At 37.0% G+C, this 15,853-nt stretch overlaps 3 protein-coding genes across 3 annotated transcripts; 2 read left to right on the plus strand and 1 right to left on the minus strand.

Moving 5' to 3' along the window:
* Window positions 1–349: 349 nt before the first annotated feature.
* On the plus strand, window positions 350–2,118 carry LOC140813100 (GDSL esterase/lipase At5g45670-like). The gene is made up of 5 exons (XM_073171534.1): window positions 350–676; window positions 816–940; window positions 1,027–1,272; window positions 1,384–1,639; window positions 1,753–2,118. The coding sequence occupies exons 1-5, from the start codon at window positions 430–432 to the stop codon at window positions 1,974–1,976; spliced, it is 1,098 nt and encodes a 365-aa protein (XP_073027635.1). The 5' UTR covers window positions 350–429; the 3' UTR covers window positions 1,977–2,118.
* A 1,400-nt stretch (window positions 2,119–3,518) lies between these two features.
* LOC140812917 (uncharacterized) lies at window positions 3,519–5,040 on the minus strand. Its single transcript, XM_073171300.1, has 2 exons — window positions 4,489–5,040; window positions 3,519–4,098 (listed from the first exon to the last, which is right to left on the minus strand). The coding sequence occupies exons 1-2, from the start codon at window positions 4,951–4,953 to the stop codon at window positions 3,934–3,936; spliced, it is 630 nt and encodes a 209-aa protein (XP_073027401.1). The 5' UTR covers window positions 4,954–5,040; the 3' UTR covers window positions 3,519–3,933.
* Window positions 5,041–6,473: 1,433 nt separating this feature from the next.
* LOC140813297 (subtilisin-like protease SBT5.6) lies at window positions 6,474–10,892 on the plus strand. The gene is made up of 9 exons (XM_073171800.1): window positions 6,474–6,677; window positions 6,747–6,939; window positions 7,142–7,324; window positions 8,348–8,459; window positions 8,538–9,099; window positions 9,191–9,285; window positions 9,430–9,775; window positions 9,882–10,095; window positions 10,198–10,892. The coding sequence occupies exons 1-9, from the start codon at window positions 6,597–6,599 to the stop codon at window positions 10,725–10,727; spliced, it is 2,316 nt and encodes a 771-aa protein (XP_073027901.1). The 5' UTR covers window positions 6,474–6,596; the 3' UTR covers window positions 10,728–10,892.
* Window positions 10,893–15,853: the final 4,961 nt, after the last annotated feature.

Genomic DNA, 15,853 nt, shown 5'->3' on the forward strand with positions numbered 1-15,853 from the left:
ATAAGCATGCAATTTAAGACTCAAATACATCTTACTGTTTTGAGAGTCGGTACTAAGGAACTCAAGTCATTATTTCATAGTTTCCTTAAAGCATAGTTCAAAATGGATTAATCGTAACGTTAATTAGAGTGCATGTAAGATCATTCTCTAAAAAACCGTGATTATGGATAACATGAATCGACGTTAGCATTGACCACCGTTCCGCGTGAAATCAATGCAATGCTTCTATCCAACCACATTTCTGTGAACTCCAAACCTTTCAAAAAAGTCAACCCCACTGAAAATCTTGCATGTCCCCCATTCCCAATACCATATAAGTGCTATGAATCTTCATTCATGCATCCTCAGAAACTTTCTTCTCTTACATTCTTTTACTTACTACAGTATCATTCGTCCATATTACACATATATCACGCTATACATACAAAGATGGGTGGTGGGATTCAGAGATGGATGCTGGTGGTGATCACGCTCGTAGCCGTTTTCGCCTTAAATATGGCTGCGGCGGATCCTCAGGTCCCGTGTTACTTTATATTCGGTGATTCCTTAGTGGACAATGGTAACAACAATAATATTCAGTCACTGGCCAGAGCTAATTATCTGCCATACGGAATTGATTTTCCTGCGGGCCCAACTGGAAGGTTTTCCAATGGTAAAACCACCGTTGATGTCATTGGTAAGCTATTTTTCTTCCTTTTTCATACTAATTATCAAGAATTTGACGGGATTATTTGATTATAGCACACTTGATCTGTGTGAATTCTTTCTGCATATCATTCTTATAATGTTTTATCCTTGTTGGACATTTACTACAGCTGAGCTACTAGGCTTTGATGATTACATCCCGCCGTACGCCACCGCCCGTGGCCAGCAATTACTCCAGGGAGTAAACTTTGCATCTGCTGCTGCCGGAATCAGACGGGAAACCGGCCAGCAATTGGTATGTCTTTAAAACATCGAGCTGGTTAAGGCACATAATTCACAACAGTAGTACAAATAACCAACGGCAAATTTCTTGTTAAACAGGGTGCCCGAATCGATTTTTCGGGACAAGTAAACAACTACAAGAACACAGTTTCGCAGATTGTGAGCATACTCGGTGACGAAAACACTGCTGCAAATTATCTGAGCAAGTGCATTTTCTCCATTGGAGTAGGCAGTAATGACTACCTTAACAACTATTTCATGCCTAATTATTACTCTACCAGCCGCCAGTACACGCCTCAACAATATGCCGACGTACTCATTCAACAGTATTCCCAGCAATTAACGGTAATCCTGCTAATGCCTCAAATTTGAACTCTCTTAATTTTATTAACTTGAATCTTGTTATTTATTTTTGGATGATTCTTGATCCTAATTTTAATTCTATTTTTTGTTTAGACTTTGTATAACTTTGGAGCTAGGAAGTTTGCTTTGATCGGAATAGGCCAAATCGGGTGCAGCCCAAATGCATTGGCACAAAACAGCCCCGATGGAACCACATGCGTGCAAAGAATCAACAGTGCAAACCAAATATTTAACAATAAACTCAAGGGACTGGTTGGTAACCTTAACCAGAATACAAGGGATGCTAGGTTTATCTACATCGACGCCTACGGAATTTTTCAAGATTTGATTAGCAGTCCTGCATCATTCGGTAAGAATATCATAATTAGCAATCCTGCAACATTGGATACCAATCGTATGCGTGCATGTCCAAATGTAGCACATCATGATCAGAGGATAATATACTCTGTTTCCCCATCTCAGGGTTTAGAGTGACGAATGCTGGATGCTGCGGTGTGGGGAGGAACAATGGACAAATAACATGTCTCCCGTTTCAACCCGCATGCCGAAACCGAAACGAGTATCTCTTCTGGGATGCATTTCATCCTACGGAAGCCGCAAATATTGTCGTCGGTAGGCGATCATATCGTGCTGCTAAGGCGTCCGATGCATATCCCTACGACATCAGTCGCTTAGCTCAATCCTAGAAACAACCAAAGATTGATCATCAGTACGATTATTACATGTGATTTTGATGTTGTGTTTTGTTCTGCAAATGTTTCCGTAAGTTTTGAGGAATTCATGAATGTAGTGGCGAATATGTCATTTACCATAGTTAACAAGAATCAATGGAGATGGTCAATTGTTATTATTCTTGATTTATAATTAAATAGGATGGGTCCAAAGGCATGCAGTTCACATCAAACAGTTTAATTCTATTAATTTAGTTATTTAGCCATTATTTGCTGTTCACGTATTCAGTATGCATCTAGGTTTGCCATATATACATAACTTTTCATTTTCTTTTTTTAAAAAAATAGTTGATAGTCTTATTTTACAAATTTCCCCACCTTGAATAATGGTAAATTTCATGGAAAATGATTTGAAATCGATAATGAAATAAAAATCTTCATTTCGTGGACTTTATTAAAAAAATAAGTTAAAATTTTAATTTAGTTATTCAAAGTTCAACGTAAATCAAACTAAAATATGAGATTGATTTTACTTAATTAATTACAATTATAATATTTTGGTTTTATAAAAATATTTTATGTTTGAATATATGCTTTGTTTATAGGCAAATACATCATAAAATTCAAAATAATACCTTTTCCATTGAAATTATAGACAATATGATAAAATCTCAAGTAAACCAAGAAAAAAATCAAAAAATATTCAATCATGAATTTTTTATGATGTAATTTAGGTCAGAACATAATCAAGTTCAGGAGCACCTCAGAATTTACATATATTAAAAAAGACAATTATTCCCATTTGTTGTTTAATAACCATTTACCGAACAATTTATTCAAAATATCACCAGAAAATGGGATTTAGACACAACTAATGTTTTTTTTAAAATAAAAATAGAAAATCGAGCACTCAGAACATATAAAGGCGAAATAGTTTGGAAATGGCTAAAACAGCAGAGTAAGCCAGGTGTAGGATGATCCATCACCTTTGATTTTCAGCTGCTTTTGAAAAAATACCATACCAAAAAAGAAACGAAACAAAAGAAGAATATAAAAAAAACACCACCACATATATCACATCAGCAATGTAATGAAAAATAAGGTGGCCGAAAGTCAAAATGCTTCCATCAGATCGAGAGGAATGATCAAAGCTATTATCCTCTTCTGAAAGCATTTCAATGGTCCAACCTGTAAAGATAATAATATCAATGCATTAGGCTGGCATAAAGACGACCATGGCTTCTAGTAGTAAGAAAAGGATCATAGAAACCTTCCATCGCCTTCTGTAACCGAAGTTGTTATATATGGCCTCCATCGGGGGAAAATGATTTGCTGGATTCTCGTTCCAACAATCCTCGATCAACCTGCAGGAAATTCATCTGACCATGGACAAATGTTTCTCTTAGTTGTCGTGTTAATTGTTAGAGAAAATCTTAGGAAGACTAAATATCGACGTCACGAGGGACATAATAAATATTTCTCATGATTCATGAAGATATGCGCAGAACAAATGAAAAGAAGATGATATTCAATACCGAAAGCACTCACTCCAAGGGGGGAAAAAGAAACAAACTTTGAATAGAGTAATTTCAGTTGGAACAAAGAAATTTCATGTACAATCATCGTGACACCATTCACATAAACATAACAAGGTTATGTCCCGTGCAGATGTTACATCAGCAAAATAGCTCAAGAACTTAGCAGGAACAGGGTACTCATCCTGTAGTCCCCGAGGCAATGAGGTGAAGGGAAATGGAAAATTCTAGTGCTAATTAAATTTATTTCCACCAGAGAAACATCTACGAGGCGACAAAATTGATGGTAGAAAATGTGAACTCATCACGTGTTTGAAAAGGCGGCCCTCCACGTATGAGTTAACTTTCATCACCACAATCAGTTGGCAAAGAAGCAATAATACAAACTGATTTTCCTCGTATTGATCAATTCCTCTCCGCGCAATAAAATGTCTCGCTCACAGCTCAGTCTTCGTTGAGGCATAAGCATATTGACTAACAATGTCCTTGAAAACTTGGATCAAACCCTGGAGGTCATTAGCACCCAACTCAAGGCAGTCCTTTAGTAAATCACCCTCCAAAACTTCTTTCTGCAGCACCTCCAACAATTCACGTGTCGACCCCTGTCGTCATTTCACCAGCATTACACCAATAACCAACGATTATCACCATAGAAAAGTTTTTAAAACCAAACCCAAGAGGTAAAAGCATGCCCAAATAACCAGTAATTAACCAACAAATTGAGATATATGAAATTGAACATAAAGGTAAATAGGCATTGTGAACTATAAACCATACAGCAGTTTTGAAAATATATTCGCGTAAGCATATACATGGCAGGAAATATACGGAACAAGATTTTTTAAGTGCCCGTCCACTATAGATTACATTTTACCAAAGTCCCAAATGCAATTGCATGGCCGACAAAACAAAAGCCCCAAATAGTTAATTAAACATTCAAAAAATACTGAAATTGGCAAGAGTAAAGGAACAAGTAAAGCAGAAAGACATACGGATTGACCAAAAACTTTCAGCAGTCGTGCGAAGAGCGACTTCGAAACCCGTAGGACATTCCCGTAATTTCGACCTATCCAGGCCACCCTCCCCGCGTCCGAGTTGATGCGATTAAAGTCGCCTACAGCCGCTAACAACTCCTTCAGATCCGGCAGAACGGCGGCTAGGGTTCCAAATGACATTGTATCACTCCACGCGAAATTCTTTAGAAAATCCCATCCCACATTCAAAACAAGCTTGTAGAATCCAAGGCCCATCCCACGCTCGATTATCCGAGCCAGATTCCTGGCCCGCGCCGCGCCAAGAACGTCTCCGCGAGCAGCTCTGAGGGTAGCTACGCGGGAAGCGAGGGAATGGGAGAGGGATACGAGGATGCGGTAATTGGAGAAGAATAAGGAATGAGACTGCGTAGTAGACAACAGAAGCAGAGAAATTAACAGAATAAGCGGCGGAGAAGCCGCCATTACGGTTGTATAGATATCTCGGACAGTAATTAACCCACCTTCGGAAATATAAACCCTTTGATAGGGTTCCTCGTCTTTCAGCCAAAGAAATTAATAATACCCTTTGATAGGGTTCTTATTAATAAATAAAGCCTATTTTTAATTTTATATATATTTATTTAATTATATTTTTCAATATTTTATATTATCAAATTTCAATCTTATGTTTGTATTTTTTATTTTTTGAATAATTTAATTATTTTTCATACCGAATCTTTACGTGACAACACATGTCACAAAATGTATGTCCATCAGGACACTAACCGCAAAATATACATATTGTTGTCAACAATAGATCAAAATTGCTAGGAAAGCAAAAATAACTTACTAAATTTACAATTTGACGATATAAAATTCTAAAATCACAAACAATCATATATATATATCCTTAAAATAGCCCCTTCTTTTTAGTTATTACATCCTATCATTGAGAAAGAACATGTCGAAATTACAAGTATCAAAACAAAAGGAAACATCACACTTAAAGTTTCAGATTCTGTAGCTTAAATTCGTTCACAAAACATTAATTTATACCGTTTACACTATTCATATGGTGCTTAATTTTTTATTTAATATTATATATATATATATCATTTTTTTGAATAAATATATATAACTTTTTACGGGATACTTAACATACGTATGTTCCAGAGGAATGATGATTAGTGTAAACGGTATAAATTAATGTTTCAAAGGTCGACATATAAAGGCGAGACTTTGTAAATAATGACATTCTTTGTGTAAGTTTTAGACTAATCAAAGGCAAGGTAATGATGCACAAATTGGCATGAAAAATGCATGCAATTGGTGTGTGAGAATATTATTTCTGGGAAAAAAAACGATTTCACTTTCAGTCAATTAAATATATGGAAACATACACAGTTAATATTAAAAGTATGTATTATTAAAAAAAACGCATAATCGTATTTGTATATCATTGTTGACTAAGAATGTAAAAACATTTTAATAAATGATATTAGTATTAATTTTCACTATTAATTAAAATTTAGGCTAAGTCTTGGTCTACAAATTAAATTCATTAAGTGAAAAAATTCCACTGTTCTACTTTTTTTTTTAAGTATAACAATATGCATATTGTGACGTCTGTTTCGACATCAGATCGGTTGATTAAGTAGTGAAAGTCATAAATAGTGAATTTTCATTTAAAAAATGTTTTAAAAAATAGGGTTTTAGACCATTATAAATTTCTTTCTTTCTTTCTTTCTTTCTTTCTTTCTTACCATTTTTTAAGTACAAATCAGACAATCATATCGAATTATGCTACAGTACTATTAATTTCAACAATGAAATATATAAATACGTAAATATATATACATACATACGTACATACGGACATATCAGAAGAAATGGTCTTCATTCTTAATCTTCGTCATCCATTTGCTAATATAATCAAGCCTAAATAATTTAAAATATTGCCACCACCATTAATATTGAAACATGACCAACAAAATTAACCGGGGGAGAGATCATCTGCCACTACTGCTTCTATATAAACTTCAAGAGGTCGATGATGATCGATCAGTACAAACAAATCAACATTATTAAGGACGTACGTACGAGAGTATAATTTATAGAAGTTTGGGATGAAAACAAATAATTATCTGTTCGTTGTTTTCTCAATTCAAGTTTTGCATGTCTCATGCATTTCCTGTGCTGAACGACAGGTTTTTATAATTTATCTAACTTTCTTTTTTGAGTTTTATTTAATATTCTCATAGAATTCCAATTTCCAGGTCTATGTAGTGTACCTTGGAGAGCATAGCGGCACCAAAACTTTTCAAGAAATCGAAGACCTTCATCATTCGTACTTGCACGCCGTAAAGGGTTCGAAAGAAGAAGCGAAAAAATGTATAATTTACAGCTACAAGAACGTTATAAATGGTTTCTCAGCCTTGCTCTCTCCGGAAGAAGGCGACATGTTATCGGGTCGGTTCGTAATAGCTTAATTTCATTTCTATATTTCTAATATAATGATCCTGACGGATGGATTTATGAATCATGCATGGCTTTGAATTAAGTATATATATATATATATATATATATATATATATATATATATATATATATATATATATAGACACACACTCATTTGTGGTGTGGCTGTGGTTTGTTTTTGGCACTTGAGCAGATATGGATGGGGTAATTTCGGTGTTTCGTAGTCACCCCAGAAATAATAGGCTTCACACGACAAGATCATGGGATTTCATTAACTTGCTCGAAGCAAATTGGGATCCTACACGAGTCAATGGAGAAAAATTTCTAACTACAGCTGGTTATGGAAAGGATGTCATTGTTGGGGTACTGGATAGCGGTAAAATTCGACATATATATATTCCCTCAATTGTTGTAGTAAATTCGTACTGTATAGATGCAGTTTCGTATGTTATGCCTAAAATCTGGGGAAATAATTTTTTTTTTTAAAAAAACAATTATATTTGTCCCCACGTAAGTCCAGTATAGTGTCAAATTCAGTTTTAATCCGGTCTTTTTTTTTTTACAATTTTAGTCACTTTTTCAGGACTTCAGATAAAAAATATTGAAATTGTCAAAAATTGTAAGATACAATATTAATATTGAAATTTGATAACATAGATAACTAAAATCATATATTAACAACTATATACAACTAAAATCGCAAAATGAAAAACATATAAGAAAAAAAATACCTTTTTCCCTAGAATTTGTTGGTGTTTAATATTGTAACTACGTGTCAATAATTTAAAAGCAAAAAAGAAATTAATTGATCAAAAGTTGTAAAGTCAATGGAATAAATAAAATTTGGCAAAAAATAGTGTTTTTCAACTTATTTGTTTATTTTTGGGTTTTGATCGATAAAGTATTTAAAGTTTGATTTTGATATATTAATTTTTGGTTTTCGACTATTTTAATCTAATTACAAATTTAAAATCATTTTCCCTAAAATTTATTGGAAAATTTAACATGAAATAATTTTATTTTGAGTGGGTCTCATGTGAGACCGTCTCACGAATCTTAATCCGTGATACAGATCAACCCTATCCATATTCACAATAAAAAGTAATACTCTTAGCATAAAAAATAGTAATTTTTCATGGATGACCCAAATAAGAAATCCGTCTCACAAATACGACCAATGAAATCGTCTCACACAAGTTTTTGTCATTTATTTTAGCCTGTGTAGTTAAAAATATTCAAATTTGTATTTAATTTTGAACTAAATATGGATATATAAATAGTACCGTGCACACGAAGGATTGTAGGCTGCATTTGGGAAGGATGAATCGCTTCGAAACGGACACCGCACTACTGTAAAGTAAATGTAAAAAAGAATAACTGTGTGTATGTGACATTGTAGGCGTATGGCCGGAGTCTGCTAGTTTCAGCGACGAAGGAATGGATCCTGTTCCAGCAACCTGGAATGGGACTTGTGAGAAGGGTGTTGCCTTCAATTCTTCTAATTGTAATAGGTGATATAATAAAGCCAAACGAATTTCTTCGTAATTTTTCTCGTGTGAAATGTACCTAATGATAATTATTTCTAGCAGAAAATTAATCGGAGCTCGCTACTACTTGAAGGGTTACGAGGCAATATATGGTCCCCTGGACCCGACAACAGACTTACAATCACCCAGGGACATATATGGCCACGGAACTCATACAGCATCGACCATAGGTGGACGTAGAGTGGACAATGCCGCCGCAATCGGTGGGGTTGGCAACGGAACTGCTTCCGGGGGAGCCCCACTAGTGCGCTTGGCCATCTATAAAGTCTGTTGGCTGGTCCCCAACCAAATCCCCGCAGAGGGCAACACCTGCCTAGACAATGACATTCTAGCTGCGTTCGATGACGCGATCGCGGATGGGGTACAAGTGATCAGTGCGTCCCTTGGTAGGTCCAGAGCCGTGCCATACTATGAAGATGGCATTGCAATAGGAGCATTACATGCGGCGAAACGGGACATTGTGGTAGTTTGCAGCGCTGGAAACAATGGTCCTGCTCCGTCTACAGTGACGAATGTGGCGCCATGGATCATCACTGTTGGGGCGAGTAGCATCGATCGAGTCTTTTCCTCGCCTGTCGTGCTTGGAAACAATGTGGTTTTGGAGGTAGTAATTGACTACAAGCTATAATGAAAGCGTTTGTACGGTTATTTTTGCATTGGATTTGATCCATACACAAAACTCCTTATTACATCAGGGACAATCAATTACTCCATTTCAAAAGGGGACCTATCCACTCGTTTATGCAGGAGACGTCGAGATTCCAGGCTCAACAACCAATACAACCACCGGGTTTGGACTGATCGGACTGATCACTCTTCCCTTCAGCACTCACAAAATATATATATATATATATATATATATATATATATATATATATATATATATTCAACAAAAAAATTATGCGTTGTAAAAATTTTGTCTATGGTTGCACAGACTTTGCGGTAACGGTACACTTTCGCCATCGCTTGTAAAAGGAAAAGCAGTTTTCTGTTGGAGCGGAGATACTTTAGAAGCATTAGAAGTTCAAAGGGCGGGTGGCATAGCAACAGTCCTTGGAAATTTGTACGATGGAATAGGAGTGGTGGGCAGACCTTATTTGATTCCAGGAAGTGTAATCCTTTCAAATGAAACTTTTGGGCTTTTAAATTACACCGAAACTGATCAAGCGCCATCTGCAACGTTGATTCCAACCAGGACTTTAATCGGCACTGTACCAGCACCATTCATGGCCCCTTTCAGTTCTAGAGGCCCCAACTTGATCGAACCCAATATCCTTAAGGTGCTAAAACATTTTTCTAGAAAAGTAACATATGCATTCTGATTAACGACTCTGTAATACATTCTGCTGATCGTATTTTTCTTTACTGGATTGTGCTATATTGCAGCCTGATATTACAGCTCCAGGACTGAATATATTGGCAGCTTGGGCCGAGGCAGCTTCTCCTCTAAACGTGCCTTCTGATAATCGAGTAGTTAAGTTCCAAATAGATTCTGGAACATCCATGTCTTGTCCTCATGTTTCAGCAGCTGCTGCACTTCTTAAAGCCATACATCCTGATTGGAGCAGTGCTGCAATAAGATCCGCGCTCATGACAACTGGTAATCAATCAAGAATCTCCACACTAGGTGAAAACATTTCACGAAAATTTCTACATATACTAACATGACACTTTTGCTTCCCACTTCTTCGACTTTTTTCAGCAAAACTAACCAACAACGAAGGCAACCAAATAACAGATCCACTTGGAAATCCAGCGACTCCATTAGACTATGGGGCAGGCCACATCCAGCCATCAAAAGCTGCAGATCCTGGACTTGTCTACGATGCTTCCTACACCGATTATCTCCTCTTCCTCTGCAACAATAGAAGCAACACACTCGATCCATCTTTCACGTGTCCCGATGATGTACCTTCTCCAAGCAATTTAAACTACCCATCACTATCGATAAACGGTCTGACTGGATCTTTATCTGTCACCAGAAGTGTCACAAATGTAGGCATGCAAAACTCTTTGTATTCGGTGATACTGGAACCCCCTCCAGGTTACGAGGTTGAAATCAGCCCACGAACTCTAAAATTCAGCAGCCTTGGTGAAAAGCAGACCTTCACTATCAAGGTCACGGCGGGAACCAACGCCACCGAGTTTATCTATTCATACGGTTCGTACAGTTGGAGTGACGGGATTCATCTGGTGACAAGTCCTATATTAATGGTGTCGACTCTGGCATGAATACTATGATGATATCTGCAAGAAATAAGATACTATATCATGCGATGATGAACTATTTCAGTCCGATTGGAAACGATTCGAGAGATTGAATACTGTGATTTTTAAGATATTTCAGTAATAATGCGAAATAGCATTGAATAAAGGATAACATGTTTGCCTGTTTTTTTTTCTCATTTACAATAAATATTAAATAAAGATATGAAAATTAATATTACAATTTTGTATTCAATTGATGGATAAATAATAATAATACGTAAAATTGCAATAAAATATTGACAAAAACTTGCGTGAAACGGTCTCACATGTCGTATTTTGTGAGACATATCTCTTATTTGGATCATCTATGTAAAAGTATTACTTTTTATGCTAAGAATATTACTTTTTATTGTGAATATCGGTAGGGTTGACCCGCCTCACAGATAAAAACTCGTGAGACCGTCTCACAAGAGACTTACTCTAAAATATTTGGTGGAATATAATTCAATCGCATCCAAACATAGCCTAAATATTACTTTTTATCACGTAGTGCACCAACAAAATATAAACATATATCATGGAACTTAATTCATGAGACCGATAATCCAAATTATTTTGGTTGGTTTTCAAAAGAGAACTTGAGAGGAAAGATGATTAATACCGATCGAGATACTTAGAATTTTAAAAACTGAATTTCCTGACAACATATAAAATTTAAAAAATAAAAAAAGACCAAAATGTTAAGTAAAATTTTGATTCAAAATAAAAAAATGTAAAATTTTTAGAGAAACATACAGTCTCGTATCTAATTTTAGAGTAGGTATTATTTACAATGATATATCACATATATATATAAACGTAGGACGGGTCGACTCGATCTATTTTTTGTTCAAATAAACACATATTATACAATATTTTTTATAACATAGCTGACAAAATATATACTTTTGACATAAAAAGAATACTTCTCTATCAAATCAACATATATTGTCACGCCCCGAGACCGGGGTTAGTCGACATCGACGTTGTTTAACAATCACACAATAAAGAATACTTCTCTATCAAATCAACATATATTGATTGAGTAGATTTCGGACGCTACGATGGACATGATCGGAAGCTACGAAGTGTTGAAGATTTCAAATCTCCGGAACGCGGGAATGTTCGGACGATACGAACTGGAGTTCGGACCTTCCGAAGTTGTTCATACACTGTCTGAAAGAATTGTTCGGAAGAAACGAAGTTTGATCGGTCCCTCCGAAGCATATGTTCGGACCCTACAAAGTCAAGAACGGAAGATCCGAAGTCATGCCAGAATTACGCAAATTGATTTCAATCACATCGGAAGTTCCGAAGCACAAACGGAAGATCCGAACCTTGGCGTCCAAGACTAGTATAAATAGGCCTTTGAGGATGCATTCTCAATCATCCCACTCCATTCTCTCTTGTCTCTTACAAAGCTTTCTACTATCTCTTGTGTGCGTTGATTAAAAGAGTTGTAATATCAAAAGAGTTGTAGAAAAAGAGTGAAAGTAATACTCTCGAGTGGGTTGTAAAGTTCGTGGCTATCCTTGGAGCCCTCAAGGCCAAGTAGACGCATCGAGGCGTGGTTGTAAAAGCTAGCTTGGAGCTCCTAAAGCCAAGTCGTTATAGTGATACCTCGATCCTCATCGAGAAGGGGAGACGTAGACGATTCTTCGTCGAACTTCCATAAACATCTCTATCCCTCTTTACTTTACGCATTTACTTTATTGCATTTAAATTACGCATTTATTTTACGCATTTACTTTACGCATTCATTTATCGTATTTATTTGTGATTGTCCCTCAAGTCTTCCGCTTGCAATTTTTGCAAACTCGTTTTAAAAACGCTAAAGGGCCTTAAAGAACCTATTCACCCCCCCCCCCCCCCCCCCCCTTTAGGTTCTTCAAGTGGTATCAGAGCCAGGTTTTTCAAAATCTTTTAAAAATGGCCAATCTAGCAAGCGAGTATGCCCAAGGACAATCCACAAATCGTCCCCCTCTTTTCAATGGTACTAATTACGGATATTGGAAGAATAGAATATCTCTATACATCCAATCCGTCGATTACGACCTTTGGAAAATAACGGTGAAAGGTCCCTATATCCCCATGAAAACGGTGGATGATAAGGAAATTACTAAGGGAATGGATGACCTCACCAAGGACGATATGAAACTTATCTCTCAAAATGCTAAAGCTATGAATATTCTTCATTGTTCCCTAGATATGAATGAATACAACCGAATCTCGGCTTGCACCTCCGCCAAAGAGATTTGGGACAAATTGGAGATTTGCCACGAGGGAACCAATCAAGTCAAAGAAACGAAGATAGATCTTCTCCAACTCAAGTACGAGACCTTTGAGATGGAACCCAAGGAGGATATCGACACCATGTTCCGGCGGCTCACCCAAATCATCAATGAGCTTGCCCAACTTGGTGAGAACCACCCAACTAAATAAGTGTGGAGGAGAGCCCTTCGAGCACTACCGGCGGAATGGGATGCAAAGCGCACGGCTATCATTGAATCCAACAAGGGAGATGCGGCATCCTACGACCTTGATCAACTTCATGGGACCCTAAAGACCCATGAACTTGAAGTATCTACCCGGAAGGAGACAAAGAAAGATGACGACAAAGTAAAGGCGAAAGGGATCGCCTTGACCAGTCAACTTGAAGATAGCGACGATGAAGAAATGGCACTCCTCACTAGAAAGTTCAAAAGATTCATGCGGAGTTCCAACTTCAACAAGAAGGAGAAAAAGATTGAGAAGGAAGTGACATGCTACAACTATCAACAAAAGGGTCACTATGCAAACGAGTGTCCCTCCAAGAAGAAGGACCTTCTAGCCACGTGGAGCGACAGCGACAACGAAGAGGAGTCTACCCGATGCTTCATGGCGAAGGAAGATCATCTGACCGACTCGGATGACGACGAGGTACCCTCTTACGATGAATTACTCTCCGCTTACACTAGTATGTACAATAAGGCTAAGTCACTTAGAAATGAGAATAAGCAACTTAAAACTGAACTAGAAGCTAGGATGCATGACAACACTAGGCTCAAGACAAACCTAAGAGACTTAGAGAAAGCTTTCAACAAGTTCAATGTGAGTAGCGGTAAACTAGAAAACCTCTTGAGCATGCAAAGGTGTAACTTCGACAAAGGAGGTCTAGGATATGAAAAGAAATCAGTCAACTTCGCTAGTCTTATCGCAAAGGCAAAACTAAGAACACCACCAACATGCACTTACTGTTGTAAGATAGGCCACATAAGACCTAAATGCAAGAAACTTAGACACCAACACAATAAGAATAGTTATTGGAAATGGATCCCCAAATCCCCAACTACTACTAACCTCAAAGGACCCAAAGAAACGGGTACCAACTATCAAATTGTATCTCAATCTTGTAGGGACAAAGGGGAGACAAGTCATCGAGCACTTGGTATCTTGACAGTGGATGCTCTCGACACATGACGGGAGAAAAGAAGCTGCTACAATCCATTCGACCAAAAGAAAAGGGATCGGTGACCTTTGGAGACAACAGCGAAGGGATCATAGAAAGCATCGGCTCAATAGGTATATCTAACTCTACTATTATTGATGATGTACTTCTTGTGAAAGGACTTAAACATAAACTCCTAAGCATTAGTCAATTGTGCGATAGGGGTTATGAAGTCAAATTCACACCACACGATTGCACTGTATCACTCCCAACTGACAAATCCATTAGTTTCAAAGGTTATAGAAGTGAAAATGTTTACAAGGTCGATTTAAAGATTTCATCTTTTTCAAAAATAAAAAGCCTTGTAATATTAAATGTTGATGACAACATTCTTTGGCATAGACGACTTGGTCATGTTGGGATGAGCACCATAGAAAAACTTTTAAAACTTGACCTAGTTTCTGGAATGCCAAAGCTGAATTTAAAATTAGATTCTTTTTGTGATGCTTGTCAACTTGGTAAACACACAAAGGAATCTTTCAAAAATAAAAATTTTGTATCCACTTCTATGCCCCTTGAATTACTTCACCTAGATTTATGTGGTCCCTCGAGGACAACCAGTCTAGGAGGTAAATCCTATGCTTTTGTCATTGTGGATGATTTTTCACGTTTTACTTGGACATTGTTTTTAGCCCATAAAAGTGATGCCTTTGATCACTTCAAAATTTTTGTCAAAAAGGTTGAAAATGAGAAAAATCTTTTGATCAAACAAATCCGTAGTGACCACGGAACGGAATTTCAAAATGAAAATTTTTCAATTTTTGTCAAAACAAAGACATTGGTCACAACTTTTCTTTTCCTAGAACTCCTCAACAAAACGGTATCGTTGAGAGGAAGAATAGGACCCTAGTAGAGATTGCAAGGACCATGCTATGTGAGCATTCTCTACCAAAATATTTTTGGGCTGAAGCGATGAGTTCTGCTTGTTACATCATCAATCGCGTATCAATAAGGCCAATTCTCAAGAAAACTCCATACGAGGTATGGAGAGGGAGAAAGCCTAACATTTCTTACTTCCGCGCTTTTGGATCAAAATGCTTCATCCACAACAATGGTAAGGACAACCTGGGTAAGTTCGATGCTAAATCGGACAAAAGTATCTTTCTTGGTTACTCTACTTCTAGCAAAGCATATAGAGTCTTTAATAAACGCACTTTACTAGTTGAAGAATCTATTCATGTCATATTTGATGAAACTAACCCTTGCTTGCCTAGACCTGTTGTTTCTGATGATGATGATATAGATATCCTTGGCGAAGAGATGGAGTCCACAAGCCTAGATGATGTTCCTAAAGATCAAGAGGACGCACCTCTTCCGAAGGAGTGGACTACGCACAAGGATCATCCCATGGACCTCATCATTGGTAGCCCATCGAATGGAGTATCTACTCGCTCTTCTAATATGTGCAATTATCTTGCTTTTCTATCTCACATAGAGCCTAAGAATATAGAAGAAGCTTTACTTGATGATTCTTGGATTATTGCTATGCAAGATGAACTAAATGAATTTAGAAGGAATAAAGTTTGGAATCTTGTACCTAGACCCACTGATAGACCTGTCATAGGAACTAAATGGGTATTTAGGAACAAGTTAGATGAGCATGGTACAATCACTAGAAATAAAG

The sequence above is a fragment of the Primulina eburnea genome, chromosome 14, assembly GCF_022965805.1.
Source record: "Primulina eburnea isolate SZY01 chromosome 14, ASM2296580v1, whole genome shotgun sequence".
Classification (NCBI taxonomy): Eukaryota; Viridiplantae; Streptophyta; class Magnoliopsida; order Lamiales; family Gesneriaceae; genus Primulina; species Primulina eburnea.